At 37.5% G+C, this 24,707-nt stretch overlaps 1 protein-coding gene across 1 annotated transcript; it reads left to right on the plus strand.

Annotated features, from left to right (window-relative positions):
• Positions 1–12,090: 12,090 nt before the first annotated feature.
• Positions 12,091–12,414, plus strand: LOC112820732 (uncharacterized). The gene has a single exon (XM_073893331.1). It carries the CDS (start codon positions 12,091–12,093, stop codon positions 12,412–12,414), a length of 324 nt encoding a protein of 107 aa, XP_073749432.1.
• Positions 12,415–24,707: the final 12,293 nt, after the last annotated feature.

The raw sequence follows: 24,707 nt of genomic DNA on the forward strand, positions 1-24,707 counted from the left end.
GAAGTATGTGTTGAACTTTACTAGGGGCTATGGATTTAATGGTAGAAGATAAAGTTTTAGATTCTGATGAGTTCTTAGTCTGGTCCCCTGTATAGGGGAGATAACAAGATCAAACATTCCATTTTATATAAAAGAAAAACAACACCCCCCCCCAAACCCCTCCTAAACAGCACTTACTAGAGGCCAGGTTTAAAGATACTAACTCAAGTTCTCTTCTACATCTTTAAGAGGTAGATACTACCATTATAGTTATTTTATAGATGAGAAAATGGAAACACAGAAAAGTAAAGAGAATTGCCCAAGATGCTAGCACTAGTAAGTGGCAGAGCCAGAGTTTGAATGAGGATCCATGTCTTTCAAGTGCCACACCAAGAGGCCACTCTTGCAAAGATGCATGGTGGCCAGACTGCACCTGCTCAAGAGGGGTAACTACGTATGCCTCTTCCCAAACCCACACCAAGAACATCTTGTTGGTGGTTTGAAATTGGCCAGGATAGAAATACTTAATTTTTTTTTCCAGCTAGTCAATTTAGCAGTATCCCACTGGCAGCTTATGGTATAGATGACATGATTGCTCTAATAGTTACACATGGGGTGTTTGGGGGGAAAAATCAAAGGAGGCATCGAAATCAGGCATGATGGGGAATGAGAAGTTCAGGACACCTAAGTTCATTCTTTTTTTTTTTTTCTTCCAAGTTTTTATTTAAATTTCAGTTATTTAACATTCAGTGCAATATGAGTTTCAGGTATAGAATTTAGTGATTCATTCTTGAAGGATGAATGGGAGGCAGTCTATCAGATGACTGGGGAAATGACCTCATAGGCCAAAGAAGGGAAAAGAAATCAATAAGTTGTCATCTTAGTGACAGACATCTGGCCTTTCCTGGAAGAGCCAGACTAGGAGAGACAGTCCCAGGTTTCTCTTGCAAATATTCTCAGAGTCTGGGTATTTTGGAAGGCCTGGCCTAGAAGAGGTCATCTTAGCTGATCTGCAGCAGTCTGCAGAACCTCTCATGTCAATATGGAAGTGGGAACAGAAAAGATCACATTAGGCAGGACTGTTGCATCCAAATTCATAAAAATGACTCTGAGAGGAACCCAGTAGACAATATTTCCACCAGGAATCCTAAGTACACTGGGGACCATTCATTGTTGAATGCTGAGAGACTCTGGGGAAGTTGGAACTATTTCTCAATAAATGAATGGGTATTCTTGGGAACTAGTTATCTCTTTGTTATGACAAGTCTTCAGGAGGAGCTGAGAAATCATTTTGTATGATGTGGATCAGGAGAACGAGCTCTGGATCTGGAAGCTATGGTGTAGCTACTTTCAAGCTGGGAGACTTTAGAAAAACCCATTCTCCTTCAGTCTCGTTTTTATCCTCTCTGTAAAACTAGGATTCAAGTAACTGCTGTCTCCTTCACAATATTTTTTTACTGGGATCAAATAACTTTGTTTCTTACTTATAAAGTTACTGAATAATTTAGGCATACACAGATATTTCTTTTGGAGGATCTTTCTTTGTGTGAGATAATGACTCAATGGTTTCTTGACTTAACATTGATGGCATTTGGTGAGTTGCCAGGAGGTAAAGAGTATATTTAGTATCAATGCAGTACTTCCTTTCCTGTGTACTATACATAACAATGTTCCTAAGTCACAAGTATCTGGCAGGCAACAACTATTCATATCAAGGTTAATGAACTCTGAATTATGTCGTGATGCCAAGCCTAGTAACATACTGTTTAGCATTTATTTTTGGTAATAAATTATTGTACAAGATGCTCCATGCAATGTGTCGTAAAACTTTTTTTTTTTTTAAAGATTTTATTTATTTATTTGAGAGAGAGAATGAGAGATAGAGAGCACAAGAAGGAAGAGGGTCAGAGGGAGAAGCAGACTCCCCGTCGAGCAGGGAGCCCGATGTGGGACTCGATCCCGGGACTCCAGGATCATGACCTGAGCCGAAGGCAGTCGCTTAACCAACTGAGCCACCCAGGTGCCCGTGTCGTAAAACTTTTAAGGCTGGTTTATTATCTGAATGTTTGATCTTGCTTGTTTCATTCATTCTCAAAATATTAAGTAAGATACTTTTATAATAAAATTATCAGACTTTAACATATCAATTTGAAAATATGTTTACGAATATATTATGGTGTGGGGCGCCTGGGTGGCTCAGTTGGTTAAGCGTCTGACTCTTGGTTTCAGCTCAGGTCATGATCTCATGGGTTGTGGCATCGAGCCTGTGACAGGCTCCTCCCTCAACGGGGGGAGAATCTTGAAAGATTCTCTCCCTCTGCCCCCCCACCTCTCTTTCTAAAAATAAATAAATGAATCTTAAAAGAAAGAATATATTATGGTGAGATCAGTAGAGTTGTTACCAGCAAATATTGATTAGTTGTATTTTGGGGGGACTAAAAGTATTTTGAAGGGAAAATTGTCAAGTAAGGAATTAAAATGCAATAAGGAGATTGAGGTTTATGTCATTAAATGCTCCAGGGAGGTTAAATAATACTAAGATCTGATTAGTACCCAGGCAGTAAGGCCATCCTTGGTGACTTACTGAGAGTAGTAGCTTTGGAGCTATAATGGGATGGAATGCAAATTGCAATGAATGGAAAAATTAATGGGTAAGAGGAAGGCCACACACAGGACATAGCCTACTCTTTGAAGAAGTTTCATTTTGAAGGAAAGCAGTGAGGTAGAGTGACCCTGGACCAAATGCAGGGTCAAGGACTAATTCTTAAGCTATTGATGGAATCCTGAAGGTCTGAGAACACGTTTTTCCTACTCACTTCCCCTCGGTCCTTAACATTGTGCCCAGGCCCAGCTACATAATTTGCTGTCTCAGTGCAAACTGAACATGTGATACCCCTTGTTTAAAAAGCTGAAAAGAAAGTCTTTTTCCTGTATTCTGTGGTCTCTTTTGACATGTCACGGTGGTTTTTTGGTTCACTCTTTAATGTCATGTGTTCTTGGGCACAAGGATGCCTACTGAGTGAGCCTAGACTCTCACAGAACCTAGACCCCAAGCTCTCCCATGCTGGTGCCCAGGCTCCCCTGGGTGGCAGCAGGTGGCAGCAGTCACTGGTGGGGATGGGACAGTGGAAAACTGAGGGGGAAGGGGTAGGTGGTGGGAGGTGGGACTGCATGGGAGAAGACACCCCAAGTCCCTAGTACATGTCCCATGGTTCTAGCAGACTTCACTTACAAACCACAAATTCAACGATAGAAGTATTAAGAACCTGCACAGTTGGCCTGATTGTGCTTCATATATAGTGTGCACCCATACATGTTCAATAAATTGAATTGATTTGTTTGCTGACAATCTAGTGAAGAATCCGATTACACTGATGCAAGTAAACATCATCATTCTAGACTTTTCTGGGGAATAGGCAGGCAAGACTTTGCGATTGCATGTCATCTTAAAATTTTAAAGGATTGCGTGTGTATTGGGGATTTTTGGGGTGGGGTGGGAATGGCCACTGATATTCATGATGGAAGTCTAAGCTTTAAGATGGCTTTTACCTTCTGGCTTAATTTTATATGATCAGGATTAAAGTTAATATACTTTTACACAGGCTTAGATCCAGAATTAAAGTGCTTATAAATAGCCACATTCATTCTCTCCTAAACCTAAGTCTTTTTTTCCAGGAAGAAGAATAGTAAACAATTCTGACCTCAAGGGACAAAACCTGGAGGAATAGGTAATGATAGCACCTTGTTCATTAAGGACTACTTCAAACTCAGAGAAGCATAGTTAAAGTCAACTCACATTTGGTGTACATAAGCCTGTGAAGGTCGAAACTCAATGTATGAAATGATCTGTTAATATAAAAAATCAAGTCATAGAGGTTGACAATTTATGAGATAAAATACTGGCATTTTGATTTTTAATGAAAGCTAATTTATTGGATTCTGACTTTCTTTTGAGGTCAAACATAAGGAGTATAGAAGTTGAAGTCAAATGACTTATATCTCGATCATTATACAGATGTATGATTCTGGCCAAGTCACTTTTTTTTTTTTAATGCTAGTACTGTAATATTGTTTTGTATAAAATGAGAATAATGATGATAATAATGCTAATCTTGCCCAAACAAGGATACACACACACACATACACAACATACATGCATACATATACACACACACACAGACAATTTCAAAGCCATTGAATTTAATTAGTAGACAAAACACATATTTTGGTCTATGTAAGGTCATGAGTTACATGAGAGAGAGGTTTTTAGTAGAACTGGGGTGCTGAAAAAGAAGTCAATTTTATTCTAGGCTCATTATTAACTAGAAAGAAACCCTGGTTAAGAGCAAATTCAAGACCTCCTAACAAAATTGGAGTGCCTAGTAAAATGAACTCATTTGAAGCAATTTTTTATGTGGCTGAGTAGGCAGTCCGAGAAAGTGAAGGTCTGAGACTGTGGGTAACATTTATACTTGGAGAACGGCCCCCCACGTGCTCTCCTCCTCCCACACCTCATTCACATTTTCTCCTAAACACCATGAGCTGTTACTGCTCTAGAGATTCCTATAGAGACTGTGGATGCAGCTCTGACTAGGGGCATGTCTGTGGGTGCAAGCCCTCCCAAGAACTGGGATATGGATCTGGCTATGGCTATGGCCAAATGGGTCAAGCTCTGGTTCTGGCTACAGTTGCCATGGCTGCCATTCATTTTGCTACAGGAGATGCCTTTTCTCTTGCTGTTAGAAAATCACTACCAGAACATCCTTTGCTGCTGAAGTGGCAATAAGAAATCTGTTCCAAGGAGTAGTCATTGACTACCTTTATTCCTTTTGACGGTTTTTGCCCCAGATGGGCTTTAAGGTCAATGGAAGAAAGAAGATAAAATTCCAATTGTTTTCTGAAATTTAACCCTTCCATCTTATGATTTCTTTCCACACTGTAGCCTTGGCCACAGGCGTTAGTGCTCCATACATTGGGGCAAATCAGCTCCTCAGTGAAATGCTTCTTTGAATCTATTAAGTCTGTGACTAGTCTTACTTTAAATCATCAGTGAGTACAGGTTTTGTCATTTTCCTGTCTTTTTTCTTTCTTGTGACTTTATGGTTTTTTTTCAAACATTTCTCAAAATTTTTTTCAATAATTTATAGTTTAGTGACTAATTACATCTAAAAAACGAAAACCCCACACACTTTATATATACATATGCACAGAAATCAGGGTTGTGTTTATGGGAAATGAAACTAGTAATGTGTTACAGAATGGACTGAAAGAGGGAATGATATGAGTCTGGGAGAATGCAGGGAAGAAGTCATGTGGGCCTGAATGGAGAATTGGCACCATAAAGGGGAAGAAATGATAAACTTCTGAACCCATTTGGAGGTCAAATTTTTGAATTCTGGGTATAATGAGATACTATCTCTGGAAGATAGAAGAGAAGAGAAACTTAGTGGATTTGTATGCTTAGAATATTTAGACTCACGAGGAAAGAAGTGACATGGGTTATTGATATTATATTTAAAGTCTTATGTGGCAAGAGGGTTTTATTTGCTTCTTACACCCCAGAGATCGGAATTAGAACCAAAGGATAATAGTTATAGGACGAATAACTTCTAAATGTAAGACATCTTTCCAGTAACTGTAGTTGTGAGAGTCAAACTGGCTATTCTCCAGGAATTCATGTGAGGGCAGCTGCCCAACCCCAGGCACTGCAGGCAAGACCACCACAGCAAGAACTCCAGGCTATGTGGTGGCCTAAGAATCTGAGAACTTAAAAAAAAAAAAAAAAAAAAAAAATTGGAAGTATAGAGCCTGGCTGGCAGAGAGAATGATGTTGGCATTCACAGAGACAAAAAAAGAAAAAAAAAGGAGGGATATTCTCTCTTTCTCTCTTTGATTTGCTGTCTCTTGTATTTGTAGTAGGAGTGTGGATGAAGCAGGGAGTCAGCTTTTCACACTGCAAAGTATTATAGAAAAATAGGAAGATTATTATGGCTGGTGTGAATTTCAGTCATTCTTCAAATAAAATCAGGTCTTCTGGATACTCAGCAGTGTAGAAAGGAGTTGTTATCCAATTTAGAGACTAAGGGAAAAGAGGAAAAGCTTGTATCATGGTAGATATTGTGGATTATCTATCATCTATCATCTATTTATCATCTATCTAAATGGACGCCCTTTCTCGGGGAATTCATAATCTTGTGTAAGAGTAATATAGTAAGATTGACAATAGAATGAAGTAATTGTTTTTACAGTGATATGCTGTACGAGTTATGCAATACAGGGGGGTTATTTAGTAGTGTAAGAGTGAGAAGAGTTCCAAGCAGAGGGGACACTTGACTTGAGGCCTGAGAGATGAACAGGACTTGGCCAGTCAGACAGGAGAGCAAGACAAGCAGTATTCATGTGCATTTATGATTCTGCGTGGGGAATTGTAATCACTAACCACATCTGGGGAGGAATTTCCAGGCTTTCCCTGCTCTCCTAAGAGTATCTAGAGAGCAGCAAATACCTCCTCCATGAATAGGAGAGGGCAGGGCAAGGAGCAGCATAGGCTGATGAGCCATCAGCAGAAGACTAAGAAGACTTGGCCCTGACACTCATCTGCCATGTGACTTCAGGCTAATGACATAATCACTGAGCCTCAGTTTCCTTCTGTGAACACTTGTTTGTCAAGTACCTGCTCTATTCATTTCAGAAGGTGTGAGAATGAGTTGAGAGAACATGTGTAAAAACACTTTACAAAATATGATATAGATGGACTGGTCAGTGAAATTTTCCATTGTTTAATGGGAGTTTAGATAAGATTTCTGGGAGTTAGAAGCTAGAAAAAAAATTATACCACGAGGGGGAAATTAACGTACATCACACATTATGGGACTCTCTAGAACATATTTCACATGGAAATTAAGGATTTACTATTTAATAAATCTTTAATCTTGACCAAAATCTATTATAAGATGATACTTAATCAATCTTATTAAACAGACATAGTTCTAAAAATTAAGTACATTTCTATTATGGACTGATCTTTTGAGTCCTCTAGAATTTCAAAAAACCCACATCAACTTTATACAGGGTATGTACCTAAACATGTTCTCGAAAGATATACTTTGTAAATACAACATAAAATCATTCTCTAATTGCTGAACTTGAAAATATGCATGATACCATATCCAATAACATTATGTTGACACTGTATTTTTAGTAACAAATTACAATACAGAATGGCTAAGTCAGGGTGTAAAAATGCCTCTAGGAGAGTAATTTATTTTCTGAGGGGTTTTGCTTCTTCATCATAAATACATATATATATATGTATATATGTATATATGTATATATGTATATATATATACACCATAGAATAACCTACTCCAAACTACAAAGTTATTACATTAAGTGCAGACAAAATCAGTCTTTCAGTACAAATAAATATAGATATTTGAAAAACAATTATTAGATGAGAATTTAAAACTATGGTGCAAGAAAAATAAGATGAAGGGAATAACATTTATTGAGTATAATTCCTGTCCCAAAACACTGACTAGGCATGGAACATATAAAAAATAGTTCTGTAAAATGCTTAGACCCAATTTTAGAAAGAAGAAACTAGCATTCAGAGGATTTAAGCATATATCCAAATATTGTATAGCTTATAAGTGGCACACCAATATTTGAACATATGTTTGAATTAATCCATCCATTCTTTTATTGGATAGATATTGATCAAGTACAAATCATGTTCCAGGCATTGTACTCAGAGCTGGTGATTCAGGGACGCACAGAATGGAGATTGTATTTTTCATTTGGATTAGTATCCACAGTTGTGAATGGAAAGATATTGAAAATAATGCATAGATAGAAGAACTTTTTAATAATCTAGGGGTATTTTTACATGAAAGTGGGTGTTGGCAGTGGCATTGAAAAAGAAAATTGTCTATTCTAGGGAATTCATGAAGTAGAATTTGGAATTTTAAGGATGACAGAAAAGGAAAGAAACTGAAGGTAAATAGAAAAGAATATATTTTCTTTAAACTTATTGTTAAGATGAAACATAGCAGGGTGATCAGATTAGGCCAGTGATCAATATAAAAAATAAAGGTTTATTTACTGAAGAAAAAATATTTAATAATAAAAGTTCTCAAAAAATGAAAGTTTTGTACACTCTCTATTGAAGGTTTTCAATAAAGTTCTGGATCACCACTCTCTCCTTTGCTCTTGAAATTTGAGTATTCAGTAGAAGGAATGATCTTCCAGAGTTTGTACTCCTTTCCAACTTAGATTTCATAGTTGTTACAGTAAATTTAAATTTTGGATTCTGCCTGATTCTGAAAATGGTGATTTAAGTAAAACCTAGACAACTAAGATAAGCCAAAAAATCTTCCACAAATAGAAAAAACCCTCACTTTTTTATAACTGCATATTGTTGATGGAAAGGTCAGATGTTTACTATAGAGTGAAAAGAAAGAGTGTATTTGGAGTTATACACTTACAGGTATAGAAACTTATTAGATGCATAGCTATAAACTAGAGTTTCTAGATTGCAATGCTATTGATATTTTGGACCAGATATTTCTTTGTTGTTGGGGGCTGTTCTGTGCCCTGAATTAGCAGCATCCCTGGTTTCTACCCCACCACGCTCAAGTCTTGACCATTACAGTGTCTCCAGATACTGTCAATTGTATCCAAGAGTCCAGGAGCAAAAAATCCCCCCAGGTTGAGAACTACTGATACAGATGTGTTATTAGTTTCATTGTTTCTATTTCTCTTGTAGTGTGGAAAGCAGATGAACACTAAGGTAGAGGTGGTGAAAAGGTAGAGTGGTCCGGAGAGAAACACTAGATCTTATTTTGAGGAGTCTCTTTACCTGTGCACCTGCTTAATCCTGGGACAAGAACGTGTGATCATCTTTGCAAATTTCCAGTCCCCAAGACAACACCTTAGCTGTGGTATGTGTTAATGAGTGTCTTGGAATTCAGCTGAGTTACTGAAGGAATGCCTAGCAAGCAAAGCAATCAACAAAAATGTGCAAATTATCATTTTAAAACTATTATCATTTTCGAACTATGCATGGAGATGAGAAAAACTCGATCAGAAAAGTAATGGGATTCTGGATAGGTCGAGTCAAAATTTAACATATTTGCCTTGGAAGAGGAGAAGCTGGTGAATAGATTTGTAGTCCTATTCTTTGGATTAAAAGCAGTATTAGAATTTTAGGGCTACAGGCTTTCTGGGACTGAAATGCTGGGAGGGACTGTGTATTGCAGAGACCAAAGCACTGGGGGTCCTGATGCTGTTTCTCTACCCCTCCACATCCTGCAGGAAGGGTGTGGTATTCCTGTTTGCTTCAAGAACCAGTTGTCTTTAGAGTTTATATTCTTTTAAATGGAAGTCCATAGAGTTTAAGTGTGAGTCCTTCTGAGATGGTGATTAAAGGCAAGTGCAGAAGGAAGCAATAGAACAGGACTTTGCCATTTACTGGATTCCAACAGGACCTCATTGCTTGAAAAGTATCATTGACGGTGAACTATCCCACAGAAGAAGCACGCTAAGAAGGAAAGAGCAGAGTAAGACATGATGCTGAGTTCTGCAGAGCACCTCATTTTCTATTAAGTTCTAAATCTTTCCTGAAATATCAAGAACTTGCAGCAGGTGTCTTTCTGATCACTTCCCACTAACTTAAGCTAACTGGATCATTGTGATAAAAAGTCTGTGGAAGGGCGGGGAAGGGAAAAAGTTTGAGGAGTTCTGAAAAACGATGTTGAACTCCAGTATTTACTGTATTATGGATGTGGATAAATTTTGTAATCTTTTAGTATAGAAATGCAGAGTTAAAGTTCACTGAAAAATGTATTTTCCCCATGAATTCTTTGCTTACTCAAGTCACTTTCAGTATATCAGAAGGACATTTTGCTGTGGAGTGCTGAGTTGTGTTGCACATGGAATTTTGCAACTGAGGTAATGTATGGATGGTATTGAGGTTATATATATATATATATCAGATCCAAGTGCTAATTACAGGTATCTTCCTGCAGAATTACAATGGTTCAGCTGAGGCTGTAAATATCAATTAAAAACAGATTAGAGAAAATAAAGAAGGAAGTCATACATATTAGACATTTTTAGAATGTGGTAGGAATTTGAAGGCTAAAAACAAAGAAACAAGTGCTATGTTCTGCATCCTGGTAATGTTTTGGTCTTCAGTAGAAAGATTATTTATTCAATGTGGCATCAAAACACCTTGCTAAAGTTCTTTCTCCCAGAAGTGGCTTCATTTTGGGTCTATAAATTAACTTCCACTGTTCCTTAAATTTATCTTACATAAAATGTGGACCAACACCAGCTCTGCCTAAAAGTTCTAATGTGGAAGGGACAGTGCTTCCTCAAGAATGTCATATGGTGATTAGTGAAGAAAACAGAGTTTCCACAAACCTGGCCAAGGGCTATGATATATGTCTATATATAGGGGCAAAGGGGAAGATCATTCAGTCCAGACACTAGCAGCAAGGAAAAGCATCCTGCAAAAAGTGACCACAGACCTGAGCATAAAGAAAAGTTTTTAACTGAGAATTAAGGAAGCAAGAAAATACTACTGGCATTAGAAATGACATTCACTTTCCTCTTTTCTATGTTGAAAAGGTAAGTGTGATAGAATAATTTGGAAGAAAGGGAATATATTATATACCAAAATCACAATGAACATTTTTGTCAAAGATTGAAAACTTATATTAAATTGGTAATTTGGAGAACTCTGGTAGAGTAAAATGGACATATAAATAGGGGTTAAAGTTGATTTATGTGCTCCTTTATGATAGTGTCAGATGTTGAGGGTGGGCCTTGTTATAGGTATCTTTTTTTTTTTTTTTTTGGTTTCTAGAGCCTGGCTTTATTTTGCAGTACAGAAATCATGGGGAGCCATTTGAGACACACATCACTGAAGTGTAGGCTCTGTCAAATCAATACTGCATCGCAGCTTGGTCTGGTCAAGAAGCCACACCTGGGATACAAAAGAAGCGTCTACGTTTACCTGCTTTACCGTAGGTTTCTTTCCCCCTTGCTCTCATCAGTTTTATCAGGTTAAAACACCACACCCAGGTTTCCTCCAAAATGACTCTCAGGTCTGGAGTTGGGTTAGAACTGTAGGCCCACATAACCCCAAAGTGTGGCTGTGTTCCGAAAAAGCATTCACTCATCTTCAGCTTCTGAACTAAAGGTGCAGTGAACAGTAGTGGTAGGAGAAGGAAATACTGGTTTGTTAAATTCAAGGAATGCATGGATATCTCATAAGGTGAAAATTGGAAATATCTGCATGGGAATAAGTTTAGTTTTTGGCTTAATTGAGGTATTCTGTTTTCTCATCCAAATAAAGTTGTTTGGCTATAAAAGATTCTACATAACAGTTATATAGCTAAAAAAAAAAAAGGGACAGTAAAGGAGGGCTGGCGCATTCCCCAGAACCTCACTTGGCCTGGTATATGACAGGAGAAAATATAAGAAGAAACACTTATATATAACGAGTTACTTCAAACTTATAAGGAGTCAGTGTCCCAATAAAAGTAAGTGAATTATCAGATGTTGAGGTGCTTCTTGGAATTTGAAAAGAATTGAAAAAGGGATGGGGTAAGGAAGTTCAGAGAGTGTGCAAAAGCCTGGTAAAAAGTTGCAATGATTCCAGAAAGGAGAAGGAAGTTAATCATTCCCAATGGACAGAGGTAGATATTTAAGGAAGGAGGAGAGATCAAGTGGGACAAAAGTTTCCTAAATCACCCAACCTTGTTATATGAGGTAGATTAAATGATAGTAGGTAGTGAAGTTGGGTATCACAGGTATGTGGGGCACATGATTTACTGAGACAACCCTTTGACAGAAAAATTAAAATGCTACATTTTAAACACAACGGAAGTCTCCAAAAGAATAAGCTCATTTTTCCCAAGACATTATCGATTGTAGACATTGACAGGCACAACACAGTTGGTTACATATTTGTTGGGTAAGTCAGGGGATGAATGGTATGCTCTCGCCAATTACTGGCAGTATGTAAAGGTCCAAGGGACGTAGAAGACCGCACTTGACCACACATCTGCGTGCAACCCACCTGAAATCTCCTCTCCTGACAACATGTGTTGCAACTACGGGAACTCCTGTGGCTATGGCTACGGATGCGGCTATGGCTGTGGATGTGGCCCCTATTCTGGCTGTGGTTATGGAACTGGCTGTGGCTGTGGCTATGGCTCAGGCTATGGCTGTGGCTACGGCTCAGGCTGTGGCTGTGGCTATGGCTCAGGCTGTGGCTGTGGCTATGGCTCAGGCTGTGGCTGTGGCTATGGCTCAGGCTGTGGCTGTGGAAGAGTCTCCTGCTGTGGGTGTGGATATGGCCGTGGCTCTGGCTACTGTGGCTACCGGCCATTTTGCTACAGAAGATGTTACTCTTCTTGCTGCTAGACCATCATTCTCCAAGCCCCATTTGCTTCTGAAATGACACAACCAAAGCAACAACTGAAGCAAGCATCCATACCTCGAGTATTCTACATCCAGGAAATTGTATGCTTGACAGAGGCTTTCACCCCCAGGCAACATTTATTAGGATGGCATCTTGAGGCTCCAGGCTTTGTGGTATCATGTGACTATTTCCCAAATGTTGGTCTTTGTTCTCTCAATCTGGATTCTGTGTTGTGACTATGCCATCGATCCTAACCTCCCTTTGTTGGAGAAAAACTTTTTCTCAATAAAAAAACTTCTTTGCTTCGAACAAATCTCTGCGTTCTTGGTTGTGAATTACTTCTGTTTTTCGGGTTTTAGGAGCTCTCTTGAACATTGGGTTGACGATACTAAAGCTAATAGAGGATTGGCCCTTTACTGGATAGAAAAATTACAGTCATGATGCTCAATGGATGATATCTTCTCCTCTTTTAGAACGCATTCAAGGACAAGGATCATAAAAAAACAATGAGGAGATTTTCAACAAACTGTAAATACTAGAATTCCATTCCCCTCTTTGTGTAATTTCCCCAACCTCCGATTTCCCCAAACTACATTCAGTCCTCCCATCAGATATACAAATATTCCATCTATGAAAACTATCGAACTACTGAAGAAGCCCTGTTTCTTCATCAGTAGGACACATTATATCCTGGGCATAGCTGCACTCCAGGGCTGCCCTTGATGGCAGAGCCATCTTCCTTGCAATTGGCCATTGGGTGGATGCTCCTACCTCCAGGGACTGCAGACTCAGACTTTGTGCAGTGACCCTTGTCATGGAGACGAGACAGTGAGTCATTTTTCACTTCCCATTGAAATGGAGCCTGAAAAGTCATTCTATGTTGTAGAATACAGTGTTAGAGGTCTGGAAAGTCACATGAGGAAATCACACGGAACTCAGAAACCACAAAGTTGTAGGCTCTGAAACTCAGACAGTTATCTAGCCTTTTCATCCCATTCTTATATCTGCATTGATTGAGGCACTAGAGAGCATTTTAAGCACTAGCTCTTGTTCTTTTCCACTAAAAATTGTGGCACCACTGTTCATTCCCAAAACATAATGCATTTCTCTTCTTCCTTAACGCTACTACCCTACTTCCCGGTATTTCTTGTGACAGGCATCATCCGTTCATTTGGCATGATATGTCAAAATACCTCCCCGAACTGTGTCTCCAATGCTTCAGTCTTCACTCTCTTCCCCAGATAGCTCTTCTCTTTCAAAGGCTTCATATAAAAAAAGAATGAAAATTATATCAAAGAATTAAAAAACTGTTTATTATATATTGTGGTAATATTTCGTTAATATTAAATAAAATATGTTATAAAAGCATTTCATCTGTTTCTTTTTAGGTTTTTAAAATGTGGCTAATGTAAAGTTCTTATTTCTATGTGTTTTATGATATATTTCTATTGTATAGAGTGGTTTTATAAGGTCACACCGATCTGGCCAGGGAGTCCTGTAGCCAGGAAGGGAAATCATGTTAGGCCACCTATGACCATCCAGCAATACCTCTATGTTATCCAGGTATAAGGAGTTGATCATTCGGAGATAATAAGAACACAATAGCCAGTGCTAAAGACTTTAGAAGGTGCCTAGGAAGAAAGTTTTCTTCTGAGATAGTTTATTCAGTAAATGGGATTAATCAATTTGTCATCTGTTTAGGATAAAGAAAAGATAGATACCTGCCTTACACCTTGTACAAAAGAAATGCCATATTGATTAAAGTTGTAAACAATGAAAGTTAATTTATCAAAGTATTAAATGATGTTAGAAACTTTCAGGAATTTTGTAAGCCAGCTAATTTGAAACTAGTGGTGCTAAGAATATTTACAGCATGGAAATTGCAAATCAGACTCCCTATCATCAACCGAGGTCATTAAAGAATTAACAGACCATTGCCCACATCCATCTCGTTATTGAGATTAAACTGATATTTTTAAATATTTTACAATATGGATGTATTATTTATGAGCCTAAAAAAGAAAACAAATCCATAGGAATGAATAAAAGAGGTTACAATATTGCTTTATGTCTAGAAATCTTTGGAACCTATATTAAGTTGATATCTATGTTCCCCGGTGCAGGAACTATTGTATATAACTACACTCTCCTTCTGCAAGATATCATTTCCTCAAGGTCATCCCAAAGCCTACACTTCCAGGAAGAAAATTGTGAAGATAGTGATTAAGAGTCTAGGTTCCATAGAGGGTATTATGCTAAGAGAAATGAGCCAATCAGAGACAGACAATTATCATATGATCTCATTCATATATGGAATTTAAGAAACAAAACAGAGGATCATAGGGGAAGGGAGGAAAAAATAAAACAAGACAAAATCAGAGATGGAGACAAACCATAAGAGACTTTTAATCATAGGAAACAAACTGAGGGCTGCTGGAGCAAAGGGGAGTGGGGGGGGTGGGGTAACTGGGTGATGGTCATTAAGGAGGGCACATGATGAAATGGGCACTGGGTATTATATAAGACTCTACCTCTGAAACTAATAACACACTATATGTTAATTAATTGAATTTAAATAAAAAAAACTATTTTCTTAAAAAAAAAAAGAGTCTAGGTTCCAGAGTCACATTACTTGTGCTTTGGTATAGTCTCCATCACTTATTAGTGGTGTGATCATGGAACATTATTTAACTCTTCTGAGCCTCAGTATATTCAGAGGTAAAATGATAAAATAGTGCTAGATCAGGATTGCTGAAAGTACAAAACAAATAAAATATGCAAAACTCTACCACTATGAGAACTCAGTAGATTTTTGTTATTATATTTATTTTTATGTTACTCAATATGAAATTGCTGACACAACCATTTTAACAAAAAAATTTATGGCTCAACCTTATATATTATTTTATTAATATTAGCAATATTTGATAATCCCAGAATTTTGTAGTCCATTATATCAATTTTCTCATGTCAAATGCATGGGTACAATCCCAAGTTAGATGTTTTGTACATCTATCATACATGTATTTCATAGTTAGGAACTCTAACATATGCTCTGATACCAAGTAAATTGACACAGTGTCAATGCACTTTTCATAACAAATTAATGGGTTTTAGTGAAGTAGTTTGTTTTCTGATGATTGGGTCCTGCTTTTAATTTTATCATAAAATTCTATTAATTACTAGAAAAGTTTCTGTTAGATTTGGCAGATGGTATGGGATCTATCATAAAAAAAGATTTTTTTTTTTAAGGGAGGAAGTGATAACAGTAGGTTTTCGTTAAAGTATATTGAAAAGTGAATGGGTAAGGAAGAGTGAAGATTGAAAATAATCTAACCTTTCATGTTGCATGAGGTGGAAGATTAGAGAGTGGTCCAATGGAAATGATGATTCACTCTCCCTAGGGTTTTTAAAGCATGGAGCTCATCCTTAAGCTTTAGATACGTAGTTTTTATTCAATATTCTATGTCCTGGAATATGCATGAAGTAGGTCTTCAAAAATTCTTGTAAAATTAATTGCACTGTTCTGTCACTGTCTGGAAAAAGACTCAATGGAACGATGAGGGTAAAAATGGTCATGCCAACATGTTTTAGAAAGAAAGCAGGTGGCATGGAATGTGGAGAGGTCGTGGAGTTTGCAGGAATGGAGCCAATGTTGAATATAGTTTAGTGGAAAGAACTGTGAAATTGGGACAGTCATAATTAGAAGGCAACCTAGAATCTGAGGTTTTAATTTTGACACAAGGGTTGTGGGTCCAGGTGCTTTTACTCTATATTGACTAAAATTGGCGAGGTTTAGAAAAGTTACCATCATTTCTTCTTAAATGTTGACTTAAAGAAGGTTATGAAGATTGTACTCTCAGTAGGCAGTTTCCAAGTGCTGAGGGGCAGCTCTAGTACCACAGTGTGATGCTTAAGAGGGTCATGGAGCAGGTTTGAGAGGGGGCTGAGTTGTCTGCTGTGGCGGCAAAGTGAGATCACAAAGAAAGAAAATCCAGATGATAGAAGTGTAAAATATTGGTAATTTTAGTCAGGGTGAATATTTTGCATTTGAGAAATTGAAGGAAAAAATAGTTCATGAAAAATAAATTCATGGGTCCTGCCCTAGCTTTTATGTTATAGGGGGAATTGAAACAATTCAACTTTACCCGTAAATAACTCATAGTCCTTGGACAAGACTTAACTATCCTCAGCCTCCCTTTTCTCATCTGGAACGTGTATAAAAATACACACCACAATTTCCTACTTTATGTTGTTTTTGTCAGCATCAGATGAACTGATAAATGTGAGTATATCTCAAAAGCTATGGAAGGAAATATAAATGTTAATAATTTTTGTTATTTTTTCTTATATGACATCCTATATATTAAAATAACAATTTTTACAGGTGGACAAAATCTCATAGACTGTCATTCACCAGTTAGTGAGTTGCCTGATTCTTTAGATTCCCATAAAATAAAGACAAAGTTATGGGCATTAAATAACTCATGACTGACTGAGGGAATCAGGTAATTAAGACAGAGTGTGCTAATATAACATTCAGTACCACAATAGAGGTAGGCTATGGAAGAACAGAGGAATTATGCCTAATATTATCAATGTCCAGGAATGCTTCCTATACAAAGTATAGTCTAAGTTGTGCTTTGAAGAATCAGTAGGTTATGGAGCAGATAAAACTTGGTGATGTAAGTGGCAGGTGTTTCAAAGAAAGTATCACACTGAAAAATGTCTTAAAGAGAGTGGATTATGTTGCATTGGATAAAATCATGGTTACTTTTATTTTAATATATTGCAACAGACCCTTGATTTGCACCAATTTAGATCTTCTCACCACCACAGTGGCCATTCTACCTAGGCTCCATCCACTTTCTTGTAGATATAACCTGAGAAAGCCTCACCTCATACACCTGCTGTTTGCCTCTTACCTCCAGCCAGGGTGCTTTCCTGTTGAACCTGAGGAGATACTGGAGCATCTCTCATGCCCATGTATGTTTACCTGGAATTGCAGGAGGGTTAGTGACCCCTGGAGTGAAAAATCTCAATTAGGTTTGATTATATTGTACAGACACATTTATTCAATATGTAGGTTTCCTCTGTTTTCTTATAGTTCTCATGACTAGTTAGGGCCAAATCCTGGACATAACTACCCGAATAGAAATTGTTGTCCTTAGAATGATGAGCTTTCCAAAAATGAAAATTCCTGTGGTAATAGACTATGGAGTTTATGTTGTATACTCCACCCATTTCTGGTAGTATGTAAAGGTCTCAGGGCAAGAGAGGACATTCAGACTTCAGAAACCTCCATCTGCTCTTCTAAAGAACTATTGAGCCTTCATTTCTTGCCACCATGTGTTCAAACTATTATAGAAACTCATGTGGTAGCTGTGGATATGGCTGTGGCTACGGTTCTGGATATGGCTGTGGATGTGGCTCTGGTTGTGGCGGTGGATACGGCTCTGGCTGTGGTGGTGGATATAGCTGTGGTTACAAGTCTGGCTCTGGCTCTGCCTGCTGTGGATGCAGGCCATTTTCCTACAGAAGATGTTTTTCATCTTGCTGCTCAAACATAACTGAAAGACATCTTTTCTGCTAAGATGATTATTCCAAGGCTGTTTTGTTTCAGTGTCCCACAGTCACATCAGATCTGACTGAAGAGAGTAATCAGAGTCTGCAGAAAACTGATCATCTTCTTGAAAGCCTTCTTTGTAATTGAGGGCTCCTCAGTTACTCTATGTTTCTGGAAGGAAGAAGACCTCATTTGGGCCATAATCCAAGGTTAAACCCATTATCTTCTTATTCTCTGTTTCTATATGTGACGATTTCCAAATAAACATGTTTTACTGCTCCTCACAAGTTTGTGTATCTTTTGTGTCAGATATGCTATTAACTTATATTTTTGCCTATTATTTCTGTGACCTCCTCAGATTGACAGGGCTCAGGCTCAACTGTTCATTCCAATTATGTATGTCTGGCTTCCATTCTGATTGGTCAGTATTCACGACATACTGAATATTACATATCTTGAATTTCATCCCCGAAAAAATGGCTCCTTCTTGGCTGGGTCTTGTGTTCTTAATTCATTTTATGAAAGGGTTTGTTCTTAAGCATTTGTGCTTTATGATCCTGGGTTTATCCATTTCATTCTTTCCATGTTATTCAGCACTCATATACTCATCAACACACATGTACACACACACACACACACACACACATGCCTCAAAAATCTGCTTTTTAATGGGAGATTGCTAATGGTGAAAAATGGGTTGAAAGGAGAGGGAAAGAAGGCTCAATAGTTAAGTATAGAAATGACCTGGGGACTGGTTAAATGAGCCTGGATTCGGTTGGTGGCACAGATAATGAAAGGAAACAGATGAGCATCAGGGATTTTGTGAAGGTAGAACCTATAAGATCTTAGATATCAGCAGTGAAGGAATTGAGAGAAAATTCTAGAGAAGGTAATATCTAAAAAGTATACATTTCATCTTAGCACTTAGAATCGTAGCAAATTCAGGGTGGTATATACAGTTATATATCTGGAATATTGGCATTGCAAAATCAATAAGACTAGTATTGCAGATGGGCTCTGTGTCTTTCTAGAGACACTAATCAGGGTAGGGTGAGTGGATGACCATGACATACAAATTTCTCAACACAAGAGCTCTTTCTATGTGAGACTATCTGAAACAAGAGTGATTTGTACATTAAGTGCTCTATCACTGGATGGATCTAAACCCAGGCAGGATCACCTAATATTAAGGTTATTTTAAGGGAGGGGTGGAATTAACCAGTTTTACATATCCATTTCCTGTTCTAGGATGCTATAGGTTAGGAATGGATTTGAGCTTTGAAACCTGATTGTGAAAATAGTGATGCTAATACCGGGAAAATATAGAACCAGAAACTTTTATGTTGCTATATCTAGGAAGAGAGGCCAGGTATAATGTTTTGGATTGAGAAATCTTATCTTCATTTGGGATGTAGAAAGACTGTCAGAGCTGGAGTCAAGATTCAACCACCCATGATTAAATAAATCTAATATTCCTAGTATCCCTTGAATCCTGAAAGAAATTACAGGCTTGGGAAGAGTAAGGACACAAGAGGATGAATGGATAGATTATTCTCCTTGAAGATATAGAACCATTTCTTAAGAATTGGAGGAATGAGTAGTCTCAATTATCAAACATTTGTTGAGCTTCTAATAAGGGACATTTCATTATGTGCTATGAATAGAGAATTAAAATATTTATACCTGCTTTCTAAAAGTGTGGTGAAGACACACGCACACAAACCCACAAGCTACAAAGATCAGAATATTGCTATAATACAATTATAACAAGGGTGTTTGGGAAATACAGAGGAAAAAACCAAAAGAGAGGCCAAGACTAAGAATAAACAAAGAAGGGTCAGGCATATTTCTGAAAGAGAGACAAACTTCTAGCTGAAATATGAAAGATGGCTAGAAGTTGGTCCATTATAAGGGGAAATAGTTTCTGGACAGGGAAAAAAGCTGTAATACATTTCAGAAAGTGTCTATATTCTGGAACCTTACTGCAATAGATATCATCAAGCCTGGAGGAAGCATAATCACTATTTGGGCTAAAGGAATAAATTCTCATGTGTGGGTAGGCTGAATTCTAAGGTGACTTCAGATGACATGCACCCTTGTATGCTCCCCTACCTTCAGTGTGAGCAGGACTTGTAATTTGCCTCTTACCTTGGCAAAGATGATGGGTTATCATTCCTGTGGTTATGTTATGTTTGGGGTTGGTGGATAAAACTCAAGATAAATAAATTTGAATTTTAGATGAAAACCAGGACAATTTTTAGTATAAATAATATGTTTAATGCAACATTTAGGGCATACCTACTAAATCTGGTAACTCTAGTTAAATTATACATAAAGAGATTTTTCAGATGTCCTGGCTGATACCTTGGTATCAGTCATATCATGAGGCCCTGAACAGAGATCCCAGTTAGGTTGTGCTTAGACTCCTGACCCACTCAGACTGGAAACAATAAATGGGTGTTTTTCTAAGATACTATTTTTTGTTATAATTTACACAAGCTTCCTTCCTTCCTTTCTAAATTATCTGGTAAGAGGTGTGGTTGATTTGGGTGACCTATCATTTCTGTGTATCAAGAGATTAGAAGGCAGCCATACCAATGGGCATCAAGGATAGACCCCTTTGGAGAGAAAGTGGACTAAATGGTGAGAGAAAGTCAACTAAAAGTAGCAGACATACTTGAGATTGGCTTGTGAACACAACATTGAAATACATTTTATCTAGGACGCAAAGTGACACTGGAAATAATGAGAGACTCTGAAGCATGTGGGGATTGTATAACAGTAATTTCACAATGATATGGGTCACCTTAAGAAACAGTAAACTCCTTGTTTGTTACAGCAAGTGTTCAAGACTTCAATGATTAGAAAGGGGGACTTTGTGTAGTGGAACAAAGAAGAATGAACTCTTGATCTTCATAATGTATTAGTCATGGGACTTTTAGTAAGTTTCCTAACTTCTTGTACTCCAGTTTCCATATTATAAGTTATCTACCTCTTTCAGATTTTTATTGGGATAAAATAGATTAAAATGGGTGAAAGAAATTTGAGATTTGCAAAAGTTTCAACAGTCTTATCAGAAAGGGTATCTGTATGTATGTGTGTTCTGGTTTGAACTAAATGAACACCTAGAGTTGATAAAAATTTATAGAGAAATGGCTCTGAGGTAGAAATATATTATCAGAATGTCATATTCATGGGTATTTGGATTCATAGGAACTCTATAACATAAAATGTTTCTGTATAGGGCAGCCAATGAGTTCCACTGAATTCCCCTATGAAGTAATTAGTAAGCTAGTCAAGGTAATTAGTCAAGCTCATTTTAATAGTCACATTTCCAAACATAAACTCTGCTACCCTCCACAGAGCCTTGTTACATAAAATATATCTTTGGAATCATGTGCTCAGATGATTGGGTGGTTGATAGAAACTTTCTTTACAGACTTGTAATTGGCTCAAGACAATGCCTGGGTGACAAAAACAAACACGGTTTCCCAATAAAACTGGAGACTATAATACCTGGTTCATTTAAAATACCTGTGTTTACTTTGAAGAACCTGTTATTGAAGAATTATGAATGTTTCCATTATGTTACCTGAAGACATAAGATTTGATTCTGGTTATGTTCAAAATGTAAATTCTTGGCTATTTTATTCCATGATTTTGTATTGTCCATGAGCATAAAAACTTCATAGCTGGAGGAAATTATATTTTTTCAATAAACAAATTTCATGTGTTCCTGAAAGTTATTGTGTCTTTTGGGCCAGATTCATCACCAATGTTAGTATATGTGGCCTCCCTAGAAGGTTGGGCAACCACTATGTTAGCTGAGCATTCTGCTTGATTTTGCTGCGAACATAAAACTGCTCTAAAATGTAGAGTCCAGGGGTGCTTGGCTGACTCAGTTGGTAGAACATGTGACTCTTGATCTTGGGGTTCAAGAGTTCAAGCCCCACATTGGGCATGAAGCCTACTTAAAAAAATAAAATGTAAAGTCCAATTAAAAAAATCATATGGTGCTGTTTCAGATAGGAAGATTAGGTTAAATGTCTAAAGAAGTGACAACTAAACTGATATTTGGCAAATGGGCAGATGTCAGAATAAGGGGAAAAAAGTTGGAGGAAGATGGGAGAACACGTACAAAGTTCTCAGCAGATAGGAGTTTAGTGTGCTTAAGGACGGTAAAGAGGTCCAGGGAGAGGAGAGCAGTAAGAATCTAGGCTGGAGAGGAAAGTAGGGGCCAGATCACACAAAGCCTTATATTATAAGGTATTAAGATTTGTTTGGATTTTATTTTAAGATACTTATTGGTTTATCCAGCCATTTGTTCTTGGGTTTGCAACTTCTTCATTCCCTTTCGGCTTCTTTATCATCTCTCATATCAATACCTAAACACAAATTCACACTGTTTCTGTGTGTGTGGATTGGACTATGGAAGAAAGGAAGAAAGGCGTCTTGTTTGGAGGATATTGGAATAGTTGAGGGGGGTATTTTCTCCGGTCTGGACTTTGAAGTTTGCAAGTGCAGCTCAGAGACTGGGGTGGAAGGGAGGAAGAGGCTATGAGAGGGAGTACTCACAAGTGTGTACCTCATAGCACTTTGTGTTGAAGGCACTATTTTTCCCCATATTTTAAAATAGTTTTTACATGGAAGATAGATTAATATTGGTTTCCTGGTTCCGAGAACCAGAATTAGATGAATATATAAGTATATTAACTATACTGGAATTAAAAAAAATAAAATATAAAATATAAATTTATAAATATAAAATATAAAAAATTTATAAAAACATTAAGTTCCACGGGCTTGTGTGTCACATATTGAGAAGTGGAATTACAAGGATAATTCCACACATATTCATCTAATTTCATCTAATATATTCATGAAACTAATATAACTAATATAACACTGTATATTAACTATACTGGAATTTAAAAAAATAAAATATGTAAAATAAAAGAAAAAAATAAACAAACATAAAAAAAGAAAAAAATGAAGACAAGACAAGACAAAACAAGACAGGACAGCAATATTCCATGTTAATCAAAGGCTACATTAGAGACTTCATGGGGGAAATATTAGGGAGGAATCAGGAAAAGAAATAGTGTATACAAGGATCTTAAGTTACATTAGGAACTTTTCATGGAGGATTCTGAGAGATTTGAATCATATAGAAACTACTAACAAAAAGATTCCATAATAAAATGAGATCATTTAAAACAAGATGTTGAGAGTTCCCCAACACTGAAAATATTCAAGGAGAGGTTACTTGCATATCTCTATTATATTATTTAACAGTACAATATCACAGATTATATGCCAGATCAAGAAAACTTGGAAATGTGATTTTGATTTGGAATTGAACGCTTCTGAGTCTCTGCCTTTGTTAAATGACATTTGTAATTCTTAATTTGCTAGTTTCACAGCTCACATACAGACGTCTGAAAAGGGAATGTTTTCAGCCAATAAAGCACTTTACAGGTGGAGAATACTGCCTAGTTGTGTAAGAGGAGTTAGACCAAATCACATGTGACTCAGATTAAATTGACATCTAAGTGGAAAGAGGATGAAGACGGGAAAAGTGTACTTGCTGTCAGTGTGATTCTTGTAGAACTTTTAGAGAACGATCTCATGACTCAGGAGGGGTCCCTGGACAATGACACATTACTCACCAGTCTTGAAAACTTCAACTGCAATGTGTTCACACTTCTAAGCAGTGACCGACTTTACTCTTACATAGCAATCTGTGAAAATCTTGGAATGCAGAAATTTACTTTCTTCCTATTAAATACGTAGGCCTGTTCCCAAGGTAGGTGATTATAACTTCAATAGATCTTCAGGATCACTGATCTTCAAAATAGGCTATGAATCCAAACCCTGTGATGTATTGCTTGATACTGCATTTTTTTTTAAATAGTCTCCACACTCCATGCCTTTATCCATATTTGGATAAAAGAAAGGGGGAAAAGAAATAGAATGTATTGAGTTTCCACTATACATCAGGGTCTGTGCTATACTCTTTGTATTGCCTATCTATTTTCTATAGGTCTTTGGCAAAATTTTAAGTATCTATATTTTTAGTCCCATTTAGCAGTTGTAGAAACTGAAGTTCACAAATCTGAGGACATTTTCCATGGTAAAATTGTTAGTAAATGGCTCAGCCAGGAAATGAATCAATCTATTTGTCATGGAGAGCTATTTCTATCATAGAGCCTCTGAAACTTGGAGGAGACATGGGCCATTTATCAACTTACTGCCTCTCAGCTTCAAATTCACCCTTCAGTAGATGCTCTGTAGTAACACATGGGATTCCTTTAGGTGTTTCTTCTTTGCTGTGAGCATGGAAGTAAGCTTCCTCAGTAGTGGGTGGTATCGGGACATTGCAAAGGAAGCAGTTGTGAATTTTTTTTTTTTTTTGGCTGCAGCACTGGAGGGAAGTAGAGGGTATTCAGCAGTGTGGATGTGAAGACATCTGGTGAAGCTCTACACAGTCATGGGTCCAGAATGTGCTGGATCCTTAGTGATGCTGGAACTTCAGACTGACAATCACCTTTATTTGACTTCCTCTCCTTTGAAACCTGTACCTTGAAGACTTATCCATGAATCCCTGTTGGCCTCCTATTCTCACAGACACCCAGATTCCCTCTACATTTCCCTCCTGCCCCCAATGTGCCAGTATCCCAGAGCTTCTCAGACCCTCTATACACCCACACCATTGGTTGCTTCTTCTTC

Source organism: Callorhinus ursinus, unplaced genomic scaffold, assembly GCF_003265705.2.
Source record: "Callorhinus ursinus isolate GAN/ISIS: 27379988/994484 unplaced genomic scaffold, GSC_fseal_2.0 scaffold1, whole genome shotgun sequence".
NCBI classification, from domain to species: domain Eukaryota; kingdom Metazoa; phylum Chordata; class Mammalia; order Carnivora; family Otariidae; genus Callorhinus; species Callorhinus ursinus.